The sequence below is a fragment of the Globicephala melas genome, chromosome 19 (genome assembly GCF_963455315.2).
Source record: "Globicephala melas chromosome 19, mGloMel1.2, whole genome shotgun sequence".
Lineage (NCBI taxonomy): Eukaryota > Metazoa > Chordata > Mammalia > Artiodactyla > Delphinidae > Globicephala > Globicephala melas.
In genome coordinates this window covers 56416808-56432844 of record NC_083332.1, presented here as the reverse complement: position 1 = coordinate 56432844, position 16037 = coordinate 56416808, and the positions used below count along the sequence as shown (strand labels likewise).

The 16037-nt window shown below is 42.0% G+C and overlaps 1 protein-coding gene across 1 annotated transcript; it reads left to right on the top strand.

The window, feature by feature from the left end:
* Window positions 1–387: 387 nt before the first annotated feature.
* MPHOSPH6 (M-phase phosphoprotein 6) lies at window positions 388–14217 on the top strand. Its single transcript, XM_030863236.2, has 5 exons — window positions 388–504; window positions 5578–5690; window positions 10793–10883; window positions 12972–13066; window positions 13516–14217. Exons 1-5 carry the CDS (start codon window positions 454–456, stop codon window positions 13646–13648), a joined length of 483 nt encoding a protein of 160 aa, XP_030719096.1. The 5' UTR covers window positions 388–453; the 3' UTR covers window positions 13649–14217.
* Window positions 14218–16037: the final 1820 nt, after the last annotated feature.

The window sequence follows — 16037 nt, the reverse complement described above, 5'->3', positions numbered from 1 at the left end:
AATGGTCGGGGGGCGGGGGGGCGACGGCTGCTGTGGCAACTATCTCAAAGGTCTCACCAGGGTGACTGGGTCGGCGAGGCAGGACTGGGTCCGTGAGGCGGGCGGCGCTCAGCCGGTGCGCGGCCTGAGGGGCCCGGTCGAAGCCCTCGGGGAAGGCCGACAGCGGCCAGGACTCCGGCCTTCTGCGGCTGCGGCCTCTTTGGGGTCTCCCTCCCGGCGTCAAGTCGCTGTCACTCCTGCTTTGGCGGCCGCGCCTCTCCCCTGAGCTTCTTCACTAGGCGAGCGCTCCCTGAGGCGACGCGCGAAAAGCGCGGGCCAAGCTGAAGCGCGAAAAACGGGGGCGGAGCCACGGGGCGGCACGACGCGATGTACGTAAGCAGGCGCTGACGCGCACGCAGCATCGCGCATGCGCGGCGGACCTAGTGGCGGAGCGGGGCCGCAGCGGTGCTCAGTATGGCGGCCGAACGCAAAACTAAGTTGTCCAAGAACCTGCTGCGCATGAAGGTGCGGGGACGCGAGGGATGCGGGTCGGGCGGCGGGAGTACCCGGTCTTCCAGACCTGGCTCGAGCCGAGGCGGCGGGCGTATGGGGGCATTCGAGAGGCCCCGGAGGACCTCCAGCTCTCGCGGTCGTTCATTCACTTAGCGCCTGCTCTGAGTTAGGCACTGGGAACCGGATTATAAATCCGTCGGATTCTCTTTTAAAGCCCGCGGCCGGATAGGAGAGACGCCTAAGCAGGCAGTTTAGGATGCAGTGTACTAAGTGCAGTGATGCTAGAGTCGCCGGAAGCCCCTGGAACTTACTTGGGCTTCTGAGGGAAATGGCGTCTAGTAGAGAGTGAAGGGTAGGTGGGAGGGTTGGGTACATAGCGGCAGAGACTGTGGGGAAAGCGAGTTCAGAAGTCTGAGAGGCAAAACCCCAAAAAGCCGTTATTTCCAAGAACTAGAGGTCATTCAGTATGTCTGGAAGGCAAGTAGCAAGAAATGGGCCCGGAAAAGGAGACAGTAATCACAAGATGCAAGAAATTTTAGGCCAGGTTAAGGATTTTTTTCTTTGTCTTGTGAGCATTGGGAAGCAGTTGCGCACCGGGGAAAGTATCATGAGCTGTGCTTTTTACTTTTCACCGTTACTTTAACTGTCCAGTGGAGAATACATTGGTGAAAGAAAGACCCGACAAGGGACCAAACTGCAGTCATGACGACCAGCTAGAACTAATGATCTGGGTGAGGGGTTTCAGGTGATGGTGGGAATGAAGAGAATTTTAACAGTTGAGGTGAAAGTGAATTATGTCACCCAACTTGAAAGAAAAGTGATTTTCAGATTTGAAATTGAATCAGTTTAACCAAATAATTTCAGGGTTGTGTGGAGGAAGACAAGGGTGTATGAAATGAATACAGGAATTAAAACAAGAGAAACACCCAAGCCTTAAAACTTAATAGTAGTGGCAAACATACTATGTGGTAGACATTCAGTGCTTTGCATATTATAACGTGTGAAATCCACGTAATAACCCTTTGCGGTGGGCACGATTATTATCCCTCTCTTACAGCTGAGGCACCTGAAACAAGAAGTAGTTAACTTGCCCAAAGTTACACAGCAATAAAGAGTATTGGCAGGACTTAAACTCAGGCAGTCTGGCTTCAAAGCCCCTGCTCTCAATTACTATCTGTACTGCTTGTTGCTGAACACCACTCATAGATGCAGACTGTTAGCTGTCATGTTTACAGAATAATGGAATTTCCAGTGAAGGGAAGCAAGGCATGAGTAATGTTTTGAAAGACTGGAGAGTAAATGTTGCGTGTGCAAGACATGAATGGAGATGCGCTAGGGTGTAACTAGGGATGAATAGGGAGAGTGAGGGTGCAGGGTAAATCATAGCATAATTTATCATTTCTAAAGTACTTCTTTCAAGCATATTAGCAACATTTGAATCATTACTGAACAGAGTTTTTATTTTTGCTTATGGTTTGTAACATCATGTAAGTTTCAGAGAAGTGGACTGGCAAAGCAGACATTGAAAAGATTTTAGCAGTTGTTTTAGCTCTTGGAATAAGTCAAGTGAAGATGTGCTGGGTAATTAGGGCTCAGACCAACTATCTGACTCTTCAATTAGGAAGGAAGAAGTTAACTTAAAAAAATTATCCACCCCTACTTGAGTGATTGGGGAAGACACAACTGGACATTGGAAGCAAAAGAGAGAGAAAAAAATTACACAGGTTCTCTGTGGGTTAGCAACTTCAGTCATTGATGAGAAAGAACTTACTGGCAGGATACCAGCAGACACAGTGTATACAGATAGAGTGGGGTATCCTTTGAGAAGCAATGGAGCAGCTGCATTCGGTTTCCTTATCTAGCATAGCTGTTCAGCCAGAGCTAATTGTAGAGTAAGAATGAGAGAGTTGAGGATTTAATGTTGACTCATTTGTTTTCTAGCGTACTCGAATTCCTCTGTCTTGGTCAGCTATTGGGGGCTGGAGGGTGATCCTGAGCAGAAGTAGAAAGTAAAGGAGGTAGGTGGAAGGGCTGTCAGTATGATGGAACGGTTGTAGAGAGGGTACTTACTTGTGATTTTAGCTCTTTTGGACTCTTAAGACAGAAATTAGTGAATTTTTTCTGTAAAGAGACTTTAGTCTTGTGGGCCAAACGGCCACTGTTACAACTACTCAGCTCTTCCATTGTGGCTCAGAGGCAAATGAATATGACCTTGTTCTAGTAAAGCTTTATTTACAACAATATACATCCAGCCTAAGGACGGTACTAGTTTGTGAGACCTGCCGTAGGCCGTCAGTTGTGAGTAAAGTTAAATCACTATCTTTAGAGTATGTTCTTAGATGCTGTAGAGTCAGGAGAATTGGGCAGTTTCTTGATTCATATTCACAGGATGATCTGTCCTTTCCATGTGTACAGAATGTGTATATGTGTGTGTGTGTGTGTGTGTGTGTGTATTTTGTATACCATAAATAATATCTACCTGACTAAAATTAGGAGGTAAAAGGGCAGTTGAGCAGGACTGATGAGTTTCACCACCAAGAGTATAAGTGATGAAATGAAGCATCTAGGTTTAAAGAGAGCCATCCAAGAAAGGGAATCTGGAAAAATAAGACAAGTCTAGACTCACGTTCAGAGAAAATTTATTGAGTTCCTCTCAGGTACCAAGTACTGCCTGAGTACCAGTAATACAAGATGAACAAAAGACATGGTCTACTATTCATAATTTTAGTCTTTTGGGAGGCACAGAAAAAGCATAATGAGCCAGTGTTCATAAGGCTGTCTTAGAAGTAGGGAAAGGTATTCTTTTATGGGAACAGACCTGAGAAGAGCTTGGCCAGAAAAGTCAGGGAAGGCCCAAAGGACACATGCTCTGGGCCTTCCCAGAGAAATATTTTGCCAGGGAGAAAATTGAAGCATGATGTTGAGTAGCAGAGGCAGAGGAGTGGGAAGTACAGGGTATGCATTACAGAAATTGCCAATTCTTCTTTCCTATGGTGAGGCTATAGACACAGAGGTGAAAGGATGAGGACTACAAAACACTTTAGATAGATTGCAAACATTTCTTTTATGTTTATTTAAAATAATGATAGATTCACAAGAAGTTGCAAAAAATGTAGAGCGATGCCGTGCACACTTCACCTCCCTGTCTTATATTGCTAGAGTACAGTGCAAAGCCAGGAAATGGACAGTGGTACAATCCACAGAGCCTGCTCAGATTTCACTGTTTTACATGCACTCCTTCATGTGTGGGGGCAGGTGTATGTGAGCGTGTTTATCGTGTGTAGATTCATGTAACCATTACCACATTCAGGATACAGAATTGTTCCGTCACCACCAAGTTCCCTTGAGCGACCCCTTTGTAGCCACGCCCACTCCCTTCTATCATGCCTAACCTCTGACAACCACAGATCTGTTCCCCATTCCTATAATTGTGTGACTTCAAAGATGTTGTATAAATGTAATGATTACAATGTGTAACCTTTTGAGATTGACTTTTTTCACTCAGCGTAATTCACTTGAGATCCTTCTAGGTTATTGAGTCAATCAGTAGTTCCTTTTTATTGCTGAGTAATATTCTGTGCTATGGATGTACCATATACTTAACCATTCACCTCTTGAAGAGTATTTTGGTTGTTTCCAGTTTGGGGCTATTGCATATAGAGCTGCTGTGAATATTCTTGTATAACTTTTTGAGTGAATGTAAGTTTTCATTCCCTGGGATAAATGCCCAAGAGGACAGTTGCTGGGTTCTATGGTAAGTGGATGTTTACTTGTGTAAGAAATTGTCAAGCTATTTTCCACAGAGGTTATACCATTTTACTTTCCCACCAGCAGTGTAGGAGTGATCCAGTTTCTCTACGTCATCAACAGAACTTGATGTTATCACTGTATTTGTGAACATTTTTCAAGTCTTGTCATTTCATTTTGTAGCCATTGGTAAAGCCCTTATGCCTAAAAATGCTTGTGTTTCTGGAAGAGCTGGAGTAGAGGGGAAAGTAATATGGAGCCTGGATAAGGGAAATAAATGGGGATTAATGGAACCCTAGACCTAACTTCTGGGGTGCTCCTGGATGTTTTCTGAATGTATTTTTTCCCATATTGATACTTCATCATTTTGCTGCAGTTAACTTCTTGGTTTGTTCGTCTGTCTTCTGAGGAAATATAGTTATTGTTTGTGCTAGGAAGAGACTAACAGCAGGACTGGCCTGTTTTGAGTTGAGCTTCTGCAGATTTTAGAATAAAGTGCAGCCGTAGAGTTGATGAGCGTTTCAGAAGATAGATGTAAGTGAAGAGCAGTGAGGTTACAGATACAGCTTTGCGGCCATCTGTGTTCACAGAGCCCTTACAATGCATCATTCGTCATGCTGGTACTGATGGAGGTGATCCAAACACAGTCCTTGCCCTGAAGGTCTTCAGAAAAAACAGATACTCAAGAAATTAAAATGTCCTGAGACTAGTTGAAGCTGCCATGGGAAGCTTCTAGGAGAGAGATGCTGATTTCGCCTGCAGCTGTCAGGGACGATTTTACAGAGATAGAGTAGCCTTACCTATGTCAGAAGGGCTAGAAGTTGGCCAGGTGGAAGAATTTGAGAAGGGCATTACAAATCCAGGTCAGCAGGTGCAAAGGCCGATGGGCTTCCCAGGTCAGAGAGACGTTCGGATAGTACTGAGCATCCTCTCCTTTGTGCCCCCCTCACTTTCTGTCTCAACCTGCCTGTCCTGCTCTGTGGATCAGCCTTTTGTCTTAGCCCTTGCTCACTGGCTATTATGTAAAACTGAAATATTTAACATGATACTTATTGAATACAGTTGGGGTTTTTTGCCTGTTTTATTAAATTAGAAAAACTAAAATGTGGTAAAGCTCTTTTAAAGTCTTCTAAAGGAAGTACACATGTTGCTTTTTATGTGCTCTAGCAGGCTCCCTCCTGAAGTGGTGGTGTCAAGGGCAGGGCTAAGCTGCTTGGTCACCCCACCCCCACCCATGAGACAGGATTTCCAGAGAAATGAGGGAGGGCAGGTTGAGTTTTCCTCAACTGTAAGCTGGGAAAAATAGTTGCTGACACTGATTTTGTTTCGTTTTGACAGTTCATGCAAAGGGGACTGGACTCAGAAACCAAGAAACAACTAGAAGAGGAAGAAAAGAAAATCATTAGTGAAGAGCACTGGTACTTGGATTTGCCCGAGCTTAAAGAGAAAGAGTAGGTTTTTTATGACACTTTGGGCATTCAAAGGGAAATCCCTGTAAATGTGATTGATCATTGCATGACATAAAACCCATGAAATAGTATCTATTCAGTTTCTTGAACTAGACTTGCAAATTTTTTAAAATTATTAAGTCTGTAAGAGTTCTGGTTTGATTTATACATTTTTATTGGTCCTCGGCCATCATTTATAACATCCTTTTTTTTTTTTTACATTGAATAAAGGAATCCAGCCTGTATATCTCTGGTAATAACTGGAGACCTTTTATGAGAATCAGTAATGTGCTCTGTATCATATTAAGTTCTGAAGATTAGATGTGTTCTTCAAGCCTCTCCAGTTTTGTTTCAGTAACAGAGTTCTCCATTAGGCTGAGCTTTGTAAAGGCAGGTCAAGAATGTTTTGTTTATTTTCTTTTTTTTAATTTTTGCTATTAATACCAGTCATCTTAGCTAAGATGAATTGAGTCTATAGTGTGTTCTAGGAACTGGGCTAAGCACTTTACATCTCTTAATTATTTAATCCTCATAGCAAACTTGAGAGCTGGCTACTATCATTCCATCCATTTTATAGTTGATGAAACTGAAGCTTAAGGGAGGGTAACTAGGCCAGGGTCACCAGCTAGTCGTTACTGAAGCTTGATAACACACTAGATCATTTCTCTTCCACCTCTAAGCTTGGTTGATGCATGATAAATTTTGAATGAAGGAGTGAAGGATTCACATCGTCAATTAATTTTTCTAAATTCTTCTGGAAGCTACTTATCATTTCTCCTTGATGCTTTTCTTATCTGTGGTGTGGCAGTTTTATTCAAATTTTGTCCAATGACTGAAGATGCTGCTTATTGTCTCCAGGCCCATTTGTGTCTTTCCTTTCCATACCTTGTAATTTATTTTCTTTTCAACACATTGTTTTCCATGGTTCATTTGGTGGGCTTTTTCTGAATCTTTTCTGGAAGGTTAGACATGCTTCTCTAAAGATAGAAAGTACGTCCCACCAGGAGGGATGGAAGGAAGGTACTTTGTTTTCTCTGCTTGCTTCTCAACTTGCTTTTCTCTTGCTTCTCAGAGGAAGCAAGATGTTAGTGAGGAAGGCGAAGATGATGCTGAAGATGGTATGGATTTGGGAGCAGGGGCTGGTAGGAAGGGACCGTTACTGGTAAGGAGCTATGATTTAATTTTATGCCTTGGCTAAACTTGCTCGAAGTTTTGCCACATGTTTTGTTACTTGGCTTTTATTGAAAAGCAAGACAGTTTGTATCCTGTTTTCAGTATTGTTTTTTTTCCCCCAACACAGCATGTTGGTCCCAGAAAAATGACCTCTAGATTCCTTTCCTAGGGAGGTAGGTGTCTCAATCTGTTCAGGTACTATGACAAAATACCACAGGCTGGGAAGCTCATGAACAACAGAAATTTATTTCTCACAGTTCTGGAGGCTGGAATTTTAAGATCAGGATACCAGCATGGTCATGTTTTGATGATGGCCCTCTTCCTGGTTCATAGCCAGCGCCTTCTTGCTGTGTCCTCACCTGGTGGAAGTAGCTAGGTATCTCTGTGGGGTCTCTTACCTAAGGCCCTAAACCCTTCATGAAACCCCACGCTCATGACTTATGTACTTTCCAAAGGCCTCACTTCCTAGTACCATCATCTTTGAGGGTTAGGATTTTAACATATGAATTTGGGGGTGGGGGGGGACAAACATTCAGACCATAGCAGTAAATAATAACCTTTTGCCATCATTCAGTGTCCTATTTATGTATAGGAACGAATTACCAGTTTAGGATGTTGGCAGGAAGAGATGACACTGTCAAATTGGGTAGTTTGAGGAGTGTATAACAGAGACCACCGAAGTGTGAGCAGGTGTAGGGAAGCCACTGTGGACAGTGCATCACCTTGGTGGCTTGTATAGTAGAAATAATTTCCACTCCAGGCCTGGAGGATCAAGAGGAGGGAATGGTTACTGAATCTCAAGACAGACTGTGTTGGGAGAGCATCTTACAAGAGCTGCTACCTTTATTTGAGGGCACGGCCAGCCCAAGTAATCCCATAGGAAGGGAGCCAGCCGTTCCAGACAGCAAAGGAGCCCTTCCATGTATTACATTCAGATCAGCCTCCCAAGGCATTGATGGGGGGCGGGGAGAGTGGGGAATAGATCTGGAGGGGTAAATGGATGGTATGTCCCTGGGGTGTGTGTGTTTTAACACCCCAAATAGGGAGACAGTGGAATGGATTGGTTAATTAAGTGCATGGGCTCTGGAGACAGGCAGACCTGGGTTTGATGCCCATCTCTGCTACTTGCTTACTTGGGATCTTGGGCAAGTTATTGAACCTGTCTTGTCATTTGTATATTGGGTGTGATAATAGTATCTGTCACTTACATTATGAGAAGTAAATGAGATAATGTATGTGAAGCAGTGAGCACAGTGCCCGGCATAAAACACAAGAAATGTTAGCAGTATATGTGTTTCCTTATACTTGAATATTATGAAATTCACCCACTCTTTTTGCTCATTTGTGTCTGTGAATCTTTACTTGGTATTGTCATCTGAATTATTGCAGAGGGTTACTACTATCTGTGAAACTGGAGATTCCATTGTGCTCTGGGAGTCTAGAGGTTGCCATTCAGCTGCACTGGGCTATAACTCAGTGACTGTTAGGACTGTTCAGTGTTCATACCTCCCCTTATAGGACACCCCTGGCCAGTGACCAGGCTATGTAGGGGAATGAGGGTCTGGCTTCTTTGTGTCAGCTTGGAACAACTGCAGGGCTTCCTAGAGTTTCTTGTAGGGGCTGAGGTCTTGGCATAGCCACGTTGCAAGTCAGCTTTTCCCTCAGCCCAGTCTTGCAGTCTTCGTTTCCATAGAGGGGCATCTGCCACGCAGCACTCACCAATAAAACTTCTGCACATAACTCTGTCTCAGAGTCTGTTTCCAGGGAACCTGACATAAAATACTTAGGAATACTAGGAATAGAATTTACCAGATCCAAGTTTTGCTGTGTTGTGGCTATATGGTTTTTCTCGAAAGGATGTGCCGTGGTATAGAGGATGTGAGTATAGCCATTTTAATTACTCCTTTGCCATAGGATGTTGTTTAAAAAGTATTTTTGCCTCCTGTGCTTCTCGTGCTTGTGCATTGTGGCCTGGTGAACTTTAAGAACTGTGAGCTCTGAGATTGACCCTACTTAGCAAACTGACAAGTTAGCCTGCCACAGTTTCATGGATACTGGTGGAAGGTACGAGATTCCTGAGTCAGAGACAGAGGACTTTATTACTCACAGCACAGCAAGCAGCATGAGCATCACATTGGCATCATTTCCCCTAATGCCAGGGAGAATGATGTGGCACCCACGGTAGGTTTGCATCACAGCAAAGTCCTGAGCTTAGGAAACCTGAGTCTTTGATACTAGACTGCAAACAGACTTGCCCTTGGCTCCAATGGAGGCATTATCTTTATTATACTGGGCATTAAGCAAGTCTGCGCTTTGCTCCAGAGGAAGAATGAAGGCAAAGCTCTGCCTTTCAAAGCTGTTCACTGTGCATATATCCTTAAAAAGATATTTCGGAACAAAAGGGCATGTAGTGCCTCACTCACAAGGTGTGCGAAAATGAAAGAGTCCCATAGAGAATTCTTTCTCAGCAGTGAGTTTTTGCCCTGTTTTGCCGTGCATATTATTTGTGGCCTGAGGCAAGTTTGTTTATTTTTTTCTGAGCAGTAATTTCTCATCTGCAAAAATAGATGAATATTTCCCTTATTTGCTAACTGAATTAGTGTCGCTCATCATTGAAACTATCCTGTAGATAACAAACCACTTACGCTCCTTTCTATATTAATGTTACAGTTATTGGGCCAATAGAAACCCATGGGAAAGCCCTCTGAGGGGCCAGTGGCCCTACTATGAATCCTTTCCTGGCCTTTGGGTCCACCTCTTGACTTAAGTGAATGCTTAAATGCATATGTATGGTGCTTTCCTGAGGGAGATGATTTACTGGGGACATTCGTGATGTTTTATCACCTGTACTTCACAAGAAACAAGATCGGTTGAAAGGGAATCCCTAGATTATGGAAGAGGCTGGACAAAAAATTCAAGAGAACATGTGCCTAAATTTTTTGGTTACAGTCGGCGGGCTGGTTTGGTACCAGTTGCTCCCTTGTGGCCAGGAGTGGAATAACCTTCTTCATGTTTATCCATTGTATAAGTCTGTTATTTATTATCTGGCCCCCCTCTAGAATGTAACCTCCATGAGAGCAGAGCCTCTCAGTAATGGCTGTCTCCCCAGCTCTAGAACAGTGCCTGGCACACAGTTTGGTTTAACAAGGGTTTGCCGAGTGACTGAATGAATGAGCGCATCTTGACAAGAAGCAGGGCAGGATTGCTTGACAAGGAACAATCTGCCATAAAGGCCAAGTATTTGCTTTCCTGGCTTGCTTTATGGTTGATTGCTGGGCTGTAGTCGGATATGCTTACCTGGAATTGGGGTCATAAACTGGTGACTCACGGGAGAATCCCTTTTGGAGACTGAAACATTCACACTTGCATCACATTTCCAGGGCAACAGCGCCTCCTGGATGCCCTCTCAGCAGCAGTGTCATTTTTACCAGGGTGGTTTTGTAGCATGATTTTGGTTTGGAGTCAGCCACCTAGCTGCCCTGTTTCTGCCCATTTTCCAGTTCTGCTCATCCAGCTCTCCCATTGATTCTGTGAGATACCAGTATCCTTATAATAAATTACTTCTCTACTTAAGTCATCCAGGGCCAGTCGTTATTTACAGCTAAGAGCTCCAATTAAAACACTCTTTTAAAGCTACCTAGGACACTAATTTCTGCAGATTTAATAAAAACTTGGTGGAGGGTATAAACGTCAACGAACCTTTGCTTCACTTTTGGAAAATTCAGGTGCCCTGCCACTCTTGCCTCCTAATGCCTTTGTTGACCAAATTAATCAGTTTTTATTTCTAATCCTAGGTCAGAAATATTACTGTATTTTTTCTTGATTCCGCTGAGAACCATAAGATGTATTTTTCATTTGAGATCTTGACTTTTATTTGCTGTGCTTTGTTATAAGTAGTCATGGTATTAATACAGGTTTATTTTCTCGTCTAGGAGTTTCATAATAGAAGAGCAGAGTTTCTCGTTATGTGAAGATCTTCTCTACGGAAGAATGTCATTCAGAGGATTTAATCCTGAGGTTGAGGTATTAAATATAATTGCTTCACATTTAAGATTTTTCCAATTGAATTCTTTCTGCTTATAATTGGGTTTAGGTTTTTCCCAACCAGATACCATTTCTCCTCATTATATAGAAAATAACAAATCTTGAACTATTGCCATAGCTATTTAAAGAAATTATAGGCATTGCAGTCTAGTTTTATGATAGAATTGAGTAGATAATTTAATATAGCAGTATACAGTCCCGGACAGTGCCACTGTTAAGTGTTAGAATTTTACCTCAGTTCTTTTGCAGGAATTTCAGGATTTTATTCATATGATGCTATTACAAAAAATTATTTTCTGGCATCTATAAATGTATCTTTTCTAGTGGAAAAAATGTTACTTAAAATTTGAGTAATTTGACTTTTTAATGGACAGGTTTTAATCCAAGCTTGTAAATAGATTTTTAAATGAATCTTTGGAAAGTTTCTCTGAAAACGAAATATTCAGCTTATAACTGAGACGTTCATTTTAATTTTCCTGCCTCGGGGTTGTAGAGAAGCACAGACCTTCGTTTAACAAATAACTATTAGAACTCTGGCTTATATATTGAAAGCCATCTGTCAGGTACTTGACTGACCAAATGGAGGTTTGTGGTATAAAGCTTTAGTTTTGTAACTATCACTTGAAGCCAAGGTTTCTTAGCCCTGGCACTTTTGACAATTGAGGCCAGATTATTCTTTATGGTGGGGGCTTTCCGTGCACTGTAGGATGTTGAGCAGCATCCCTAGCTTCTACCCTCTACCCACTAGATACATATATACACCCCAGTTGTGACCCCCAAAAATGTGTCCAGATATTGCCAGAGGTCCCTTGGCAAGCAAAATCATACCCGGTTGAAAACCAGTTCTCTCAGGATGCTTATAGGAGCCACAGTTAACCAAACTAAATGCCAGAGTTTATTTAAAGATTGTAGGTTGGTTTCCTTTCTCTTCCTTTTTTGAGGGGATATGATAATTAAGGTGTTAAATTTACTTTACACAGAATCAACACAAAGTGTTTGTTTTTAATATATTTCCTTGTTTTGGCCTGCTTAAGCTTTAGATTAGGAAGACAAAGAGGACAATGGGGTAAAAGGGAAAAAAAGATAGCAAAGATTATGAGTGGATGATGCCCAGAGACTAGGGTATTGGGCAGGCAGGGACTCCAAAGTATGTCTGATACAGTGGGAAAAGGAGTTGATCTGGCCCTCCAAATTTGACGTGGGAAGTTATTAGAAAATGACTTTAATCACTGGCACTCTGTAACACTGAATATATTCTCTCTGGGAAAGGTTTTGAACTGTTTGGCTTGCAGGCCTGAGCTGTCATAAATTGTGAGAAAAGTTCAATGTACCTGGCTATAAAAAGAATGATACCAACTTGAGAGTACTTACTTTATTATAAGCAGGATGAACTTAGAACACATTTTTTAATATCTATGTGTTTCTAGTGATAAGAGGTAGTGTACTTTTTTTTTAAGTCTGTCAGAGGATAACTATCAAGAAAAGGTTAACGTGAGAAAAAGAAATGAAGGAGAGACCCATGACGCGTGGACATCATGTGGAAATCAGTGCGTTATCCACCCGCGTGTTCAGGGGTGAGGAAGGTCTCCCAATTATACCAGAGCCAGCCTTCCAGTTCTTCCAGCAGTTTGCTGCTCCCCTTCCTCAACCACCACCAAAAACTACATTTAAAATTACTCTTGACTGTAGTGTTTCTCCCATTTGGCTCAAAGTTGGGAAGTTCAAAAGGTATCTGAAAGTTTACTTCTTCTTTCCCCCAGTCACTAGAGTGTGTCAGCAGTGTGCCTGCTTTAGATACAAGTAACTAATAAATTTATGATCTAAAATACATTTAAATTCATTAACAGTAAGTCTAATCTAGTGGAACTTTGTCTTATTATTATTTTAATTCAGAGCTGGCTTCTATCTGCTTATTGTAGAATAAAGTATTATAGAGAATCCCTTATAAATTTTGGTTAGTCCTGTAGATTCTGTGGCTTCTGTGTCTCTACCTTCAAATACGTTTGACACCAGTTCCTTTAACAAGCTTTTTCCAGCCCTGCTAGTCCCCATTGTTGTATTTTTCAGAAATTAATGCTTCAGATGAATGCTAAGAACAAAGCAGAGGAAGTTGAAGAGGAAACAGTGGAGCTCGATGTGTCAGATGAAGAAATGGCTAGAAGGTAACTGTTACCTTGGACCAGCTTTATAATCTGAGCCCAGCATTCACTGGCTCTCACATGTGCACTCTTTCCGCATGGTGACTGGTCTACCGTACCTTTGAAGGGAGTACCCCAGCAGAAAGTCATCTTGGCTTAGTCATCTTCTAACACGGCCTGGGGTGGATTTATACCTGTCACAGGCTGACAAATTGAGGGCTTATTTCTAGTGCTGCTTCTAATACATATTTTAAAATATACATCTCAGTTTATTTAGGATAATGGAAAAACAAAAACAGAAGAATTTAATCGTTCATAGAGAAGTTCATAAATTTTAAATCAGATGGTTTCTTTTAATCAAAGTTTTGATTTTTCTTATTCTTTGTTACGTACTTGGTTTGATATTCTTGACAAGTCTTGGTTCCTACCTTTTTTATTTGAAACTAAACTTGTTCTGTATATCATCTTAACAGATACGAGACCTTGGTGGGGACAATTGGGAAAAAGTTTGCCAAAAAAAGAGACCGTGTCAATTATGAAGAAGATGAAAATGGAGACATAAAACCAATTAAAACAAAGAAGATGTTCTTAAAACCCCAAGATTAAAACTGATGGCTTAAGATATGGCTCAGGGATGCCTTGTGAGAATTAGCACATTTTAGAACTCATTCTGTTGGTTCCTCTATAGTTACTAATGCTGTAATGTTTATTTGTAAAGAAATGTATAATTTTGGAAACATGCTGTTTTTGGAACAGATGTGTGTTGGATGTTATACATCCTTTGCTTAATGGTATTCATCAAGAGTGGATTTTTAACCCTTGATCTTCAACTGTACATAGGTACGTGGTTGCTTCCTAAAAAATTTTTTATCTCAGATTTTTTTAATATAGTTCTCCAGTCACTGACCTTGAATTGACTCATGTAAACTGATACCAGTGTTTAAATTGCCCTTATGTTTATAATCATGTCAAGTCAGTTCATACATATATTTCGGAATCAAATGTCATGAGAATTTATTATATGTAAATTCATCAAGAACAAACATGCCTCTCCAGGCTGAAATATTTCCATGCTACCAAGTCAATGTCAGTGTGTGGAATTATGTTTTTTTGTTTAAAGCCTTTAATTAATTAAGAAAAAAGATTGTTCTGTAATAAATACCTGTTTTCATGTACTTTTTCATTCTCTTATACTTTCAAATAATAATTTTAGTCTAATTCAGTATTGGAGCTTTTGTCCAATTAGTAACTTTTAAAAAACAGCCATTAATTTAGAATATGGTGATGTATTAGGTTGAACCGTAAGAAATTGCCTTGGGCTTCCCTGGTGGCACAGTGGTTGAGAGTCCGCCTGCCGATGCAGGGGACACGGGTTCATGCCCCGGTCCGGGAAGATCCCACATGCCGCAGAGTGGCTAGGCCCGTGAGCCATGGCCGCTGAACCTGTGCATCCGGAGCCTGTGCTCCGCAACGGGAGAAGCCACAACAGTGAGAGGCCCGTGTACCGCAAAAAAAAAAAAAAGAAATTGCCTTTCATGGGTCAAAAACAATTATCGATTTTTGATAGTTCAGCCCAGTAGAATTTACCGCCAAGCAGACCATATCCTAATCTGAACCTTATTCCAAGTAGTAAATACAGAAGCCCATGGAATTAAGTGTGTAGATGTGTCTCTCCGTCTGGAGATATGTACCTAGGACATCTAAGAAATACTTATTTCATCTAATTATGTTCCCAGAAATTAAATGAGGTGCATTTCTCCTCTCTCTCTGAATCTCCTTAGATTCAGATTGCTCTGTGACCTCAGTTCTGAGTTATGAAAAGGTTGTGACTTTGAAGTTAATCTGACTCTAATTCATTGTGAAGGTGAGGACAGTGCACCTCCTGGCTCCCTACATCCTCGGGCAGAAGCTTGAAGTTTTTCACAGTGCTTCGCTGGCACCACAATCGTGGATTTGTGGAATCCCTCATGATATTCTGCACAGCCTTACTTCCAATAGCTGAACCCATTTCCCAATAGGAGAAGTGGAGCATTGGGCTTGTGCCTCTGGAATTCACTGGTCTTAGCACATACCCCAACACCCAGGAGCAGTGGGTGTAATAGGATGGTGGAATGGTCTACTGAAGATTCAGTCATGGCCCTAGGTGGGGTGCAACACTCCATCTTACAAAATGTAATCTATGTTTTGAACCACTGACCTCTCAGATGGGGCTGTTGCTCTCATCGTGGTCAGAATGTGTGGTCTGGAATCAACAGAGGCAGAGGGAGTGGCTCCTCTCACTGTTACACCCAATAACCCACTTAGGCATTTTGCTTCCTGTCCCTCAATTTTGACCTCCATTGTTTGGAGATCTGGGTTCCCAAGGAAGGTGTGCTCCCACCAGGGAGGACAACAGTGGTCCCATTAAGACTGAAATTGAAACAATCTGGTCATTTTACCAGTAAATCAGTGGGCAAAGAAGTTTACTCTCCTGGCTGGTGCATGTGATCTTGGGAACAAAGGGACATGTGTTTTGTTCCTACACAATGGGTGATGAAGAAGGATGTCAAACCCAGAGCATTCTCCAGGGCATCTTTCTTAGCACTTCCCTGTCCAATGACAAATTTTAATGAAAAACTACAACCTCAGAGGTGGGAACGATTTCAACCCTTTAGGTTATGAAGTCTTGGGTCACCCTAGCAGGTGTCAACCCTGAGCAGTTGAGATGCTGGCTGAGGAAAGAGGAAACATGGAGTGTGTAGGGAAAGAATGAAGTTTATTAACTTGCGACCCTTACAGCCTTGTGACCAATTACAGGAACAAATTACGGAGCAGCTTCACATCTTTTTTTCCTTGGTGTGTGTGTGTACTAACTTCTTTCTCCTCCGTCCTCTTATTATTGTGTACATTTTTTTAAAGAGGGTTAACTTTGCTCCTAGCCTTGAGATAATAGAATATTCAGATGGGTCTATGACTAAAGTCCAGGTGTAACTGACAGGAGATAAGATGAATGTGT

Coding starts and splice junctions, on each gene's coding strand:
- MPHOSPH6 (XM_030863236.2), top strand. CDS start 454: ATGGCGGCCGAACGCAAAACTAAGTTGTCCAAGAACCTGCTGCGCATG. Junction 505..5,577: donor AGAACCTGCTGCGCATGAAG/GTGCGGGGACGC, acceptor TCGTTTTGACAG/TTCATGCAAAGGGGACTGGA. Junction 5,691..10,792: donor CCCGAGCTTAAAGAGAAAGA/GTAGGTTTTTTA, acceptor TTTCTCGTCTAG/GAGTTTCATAATAGAAGAGC.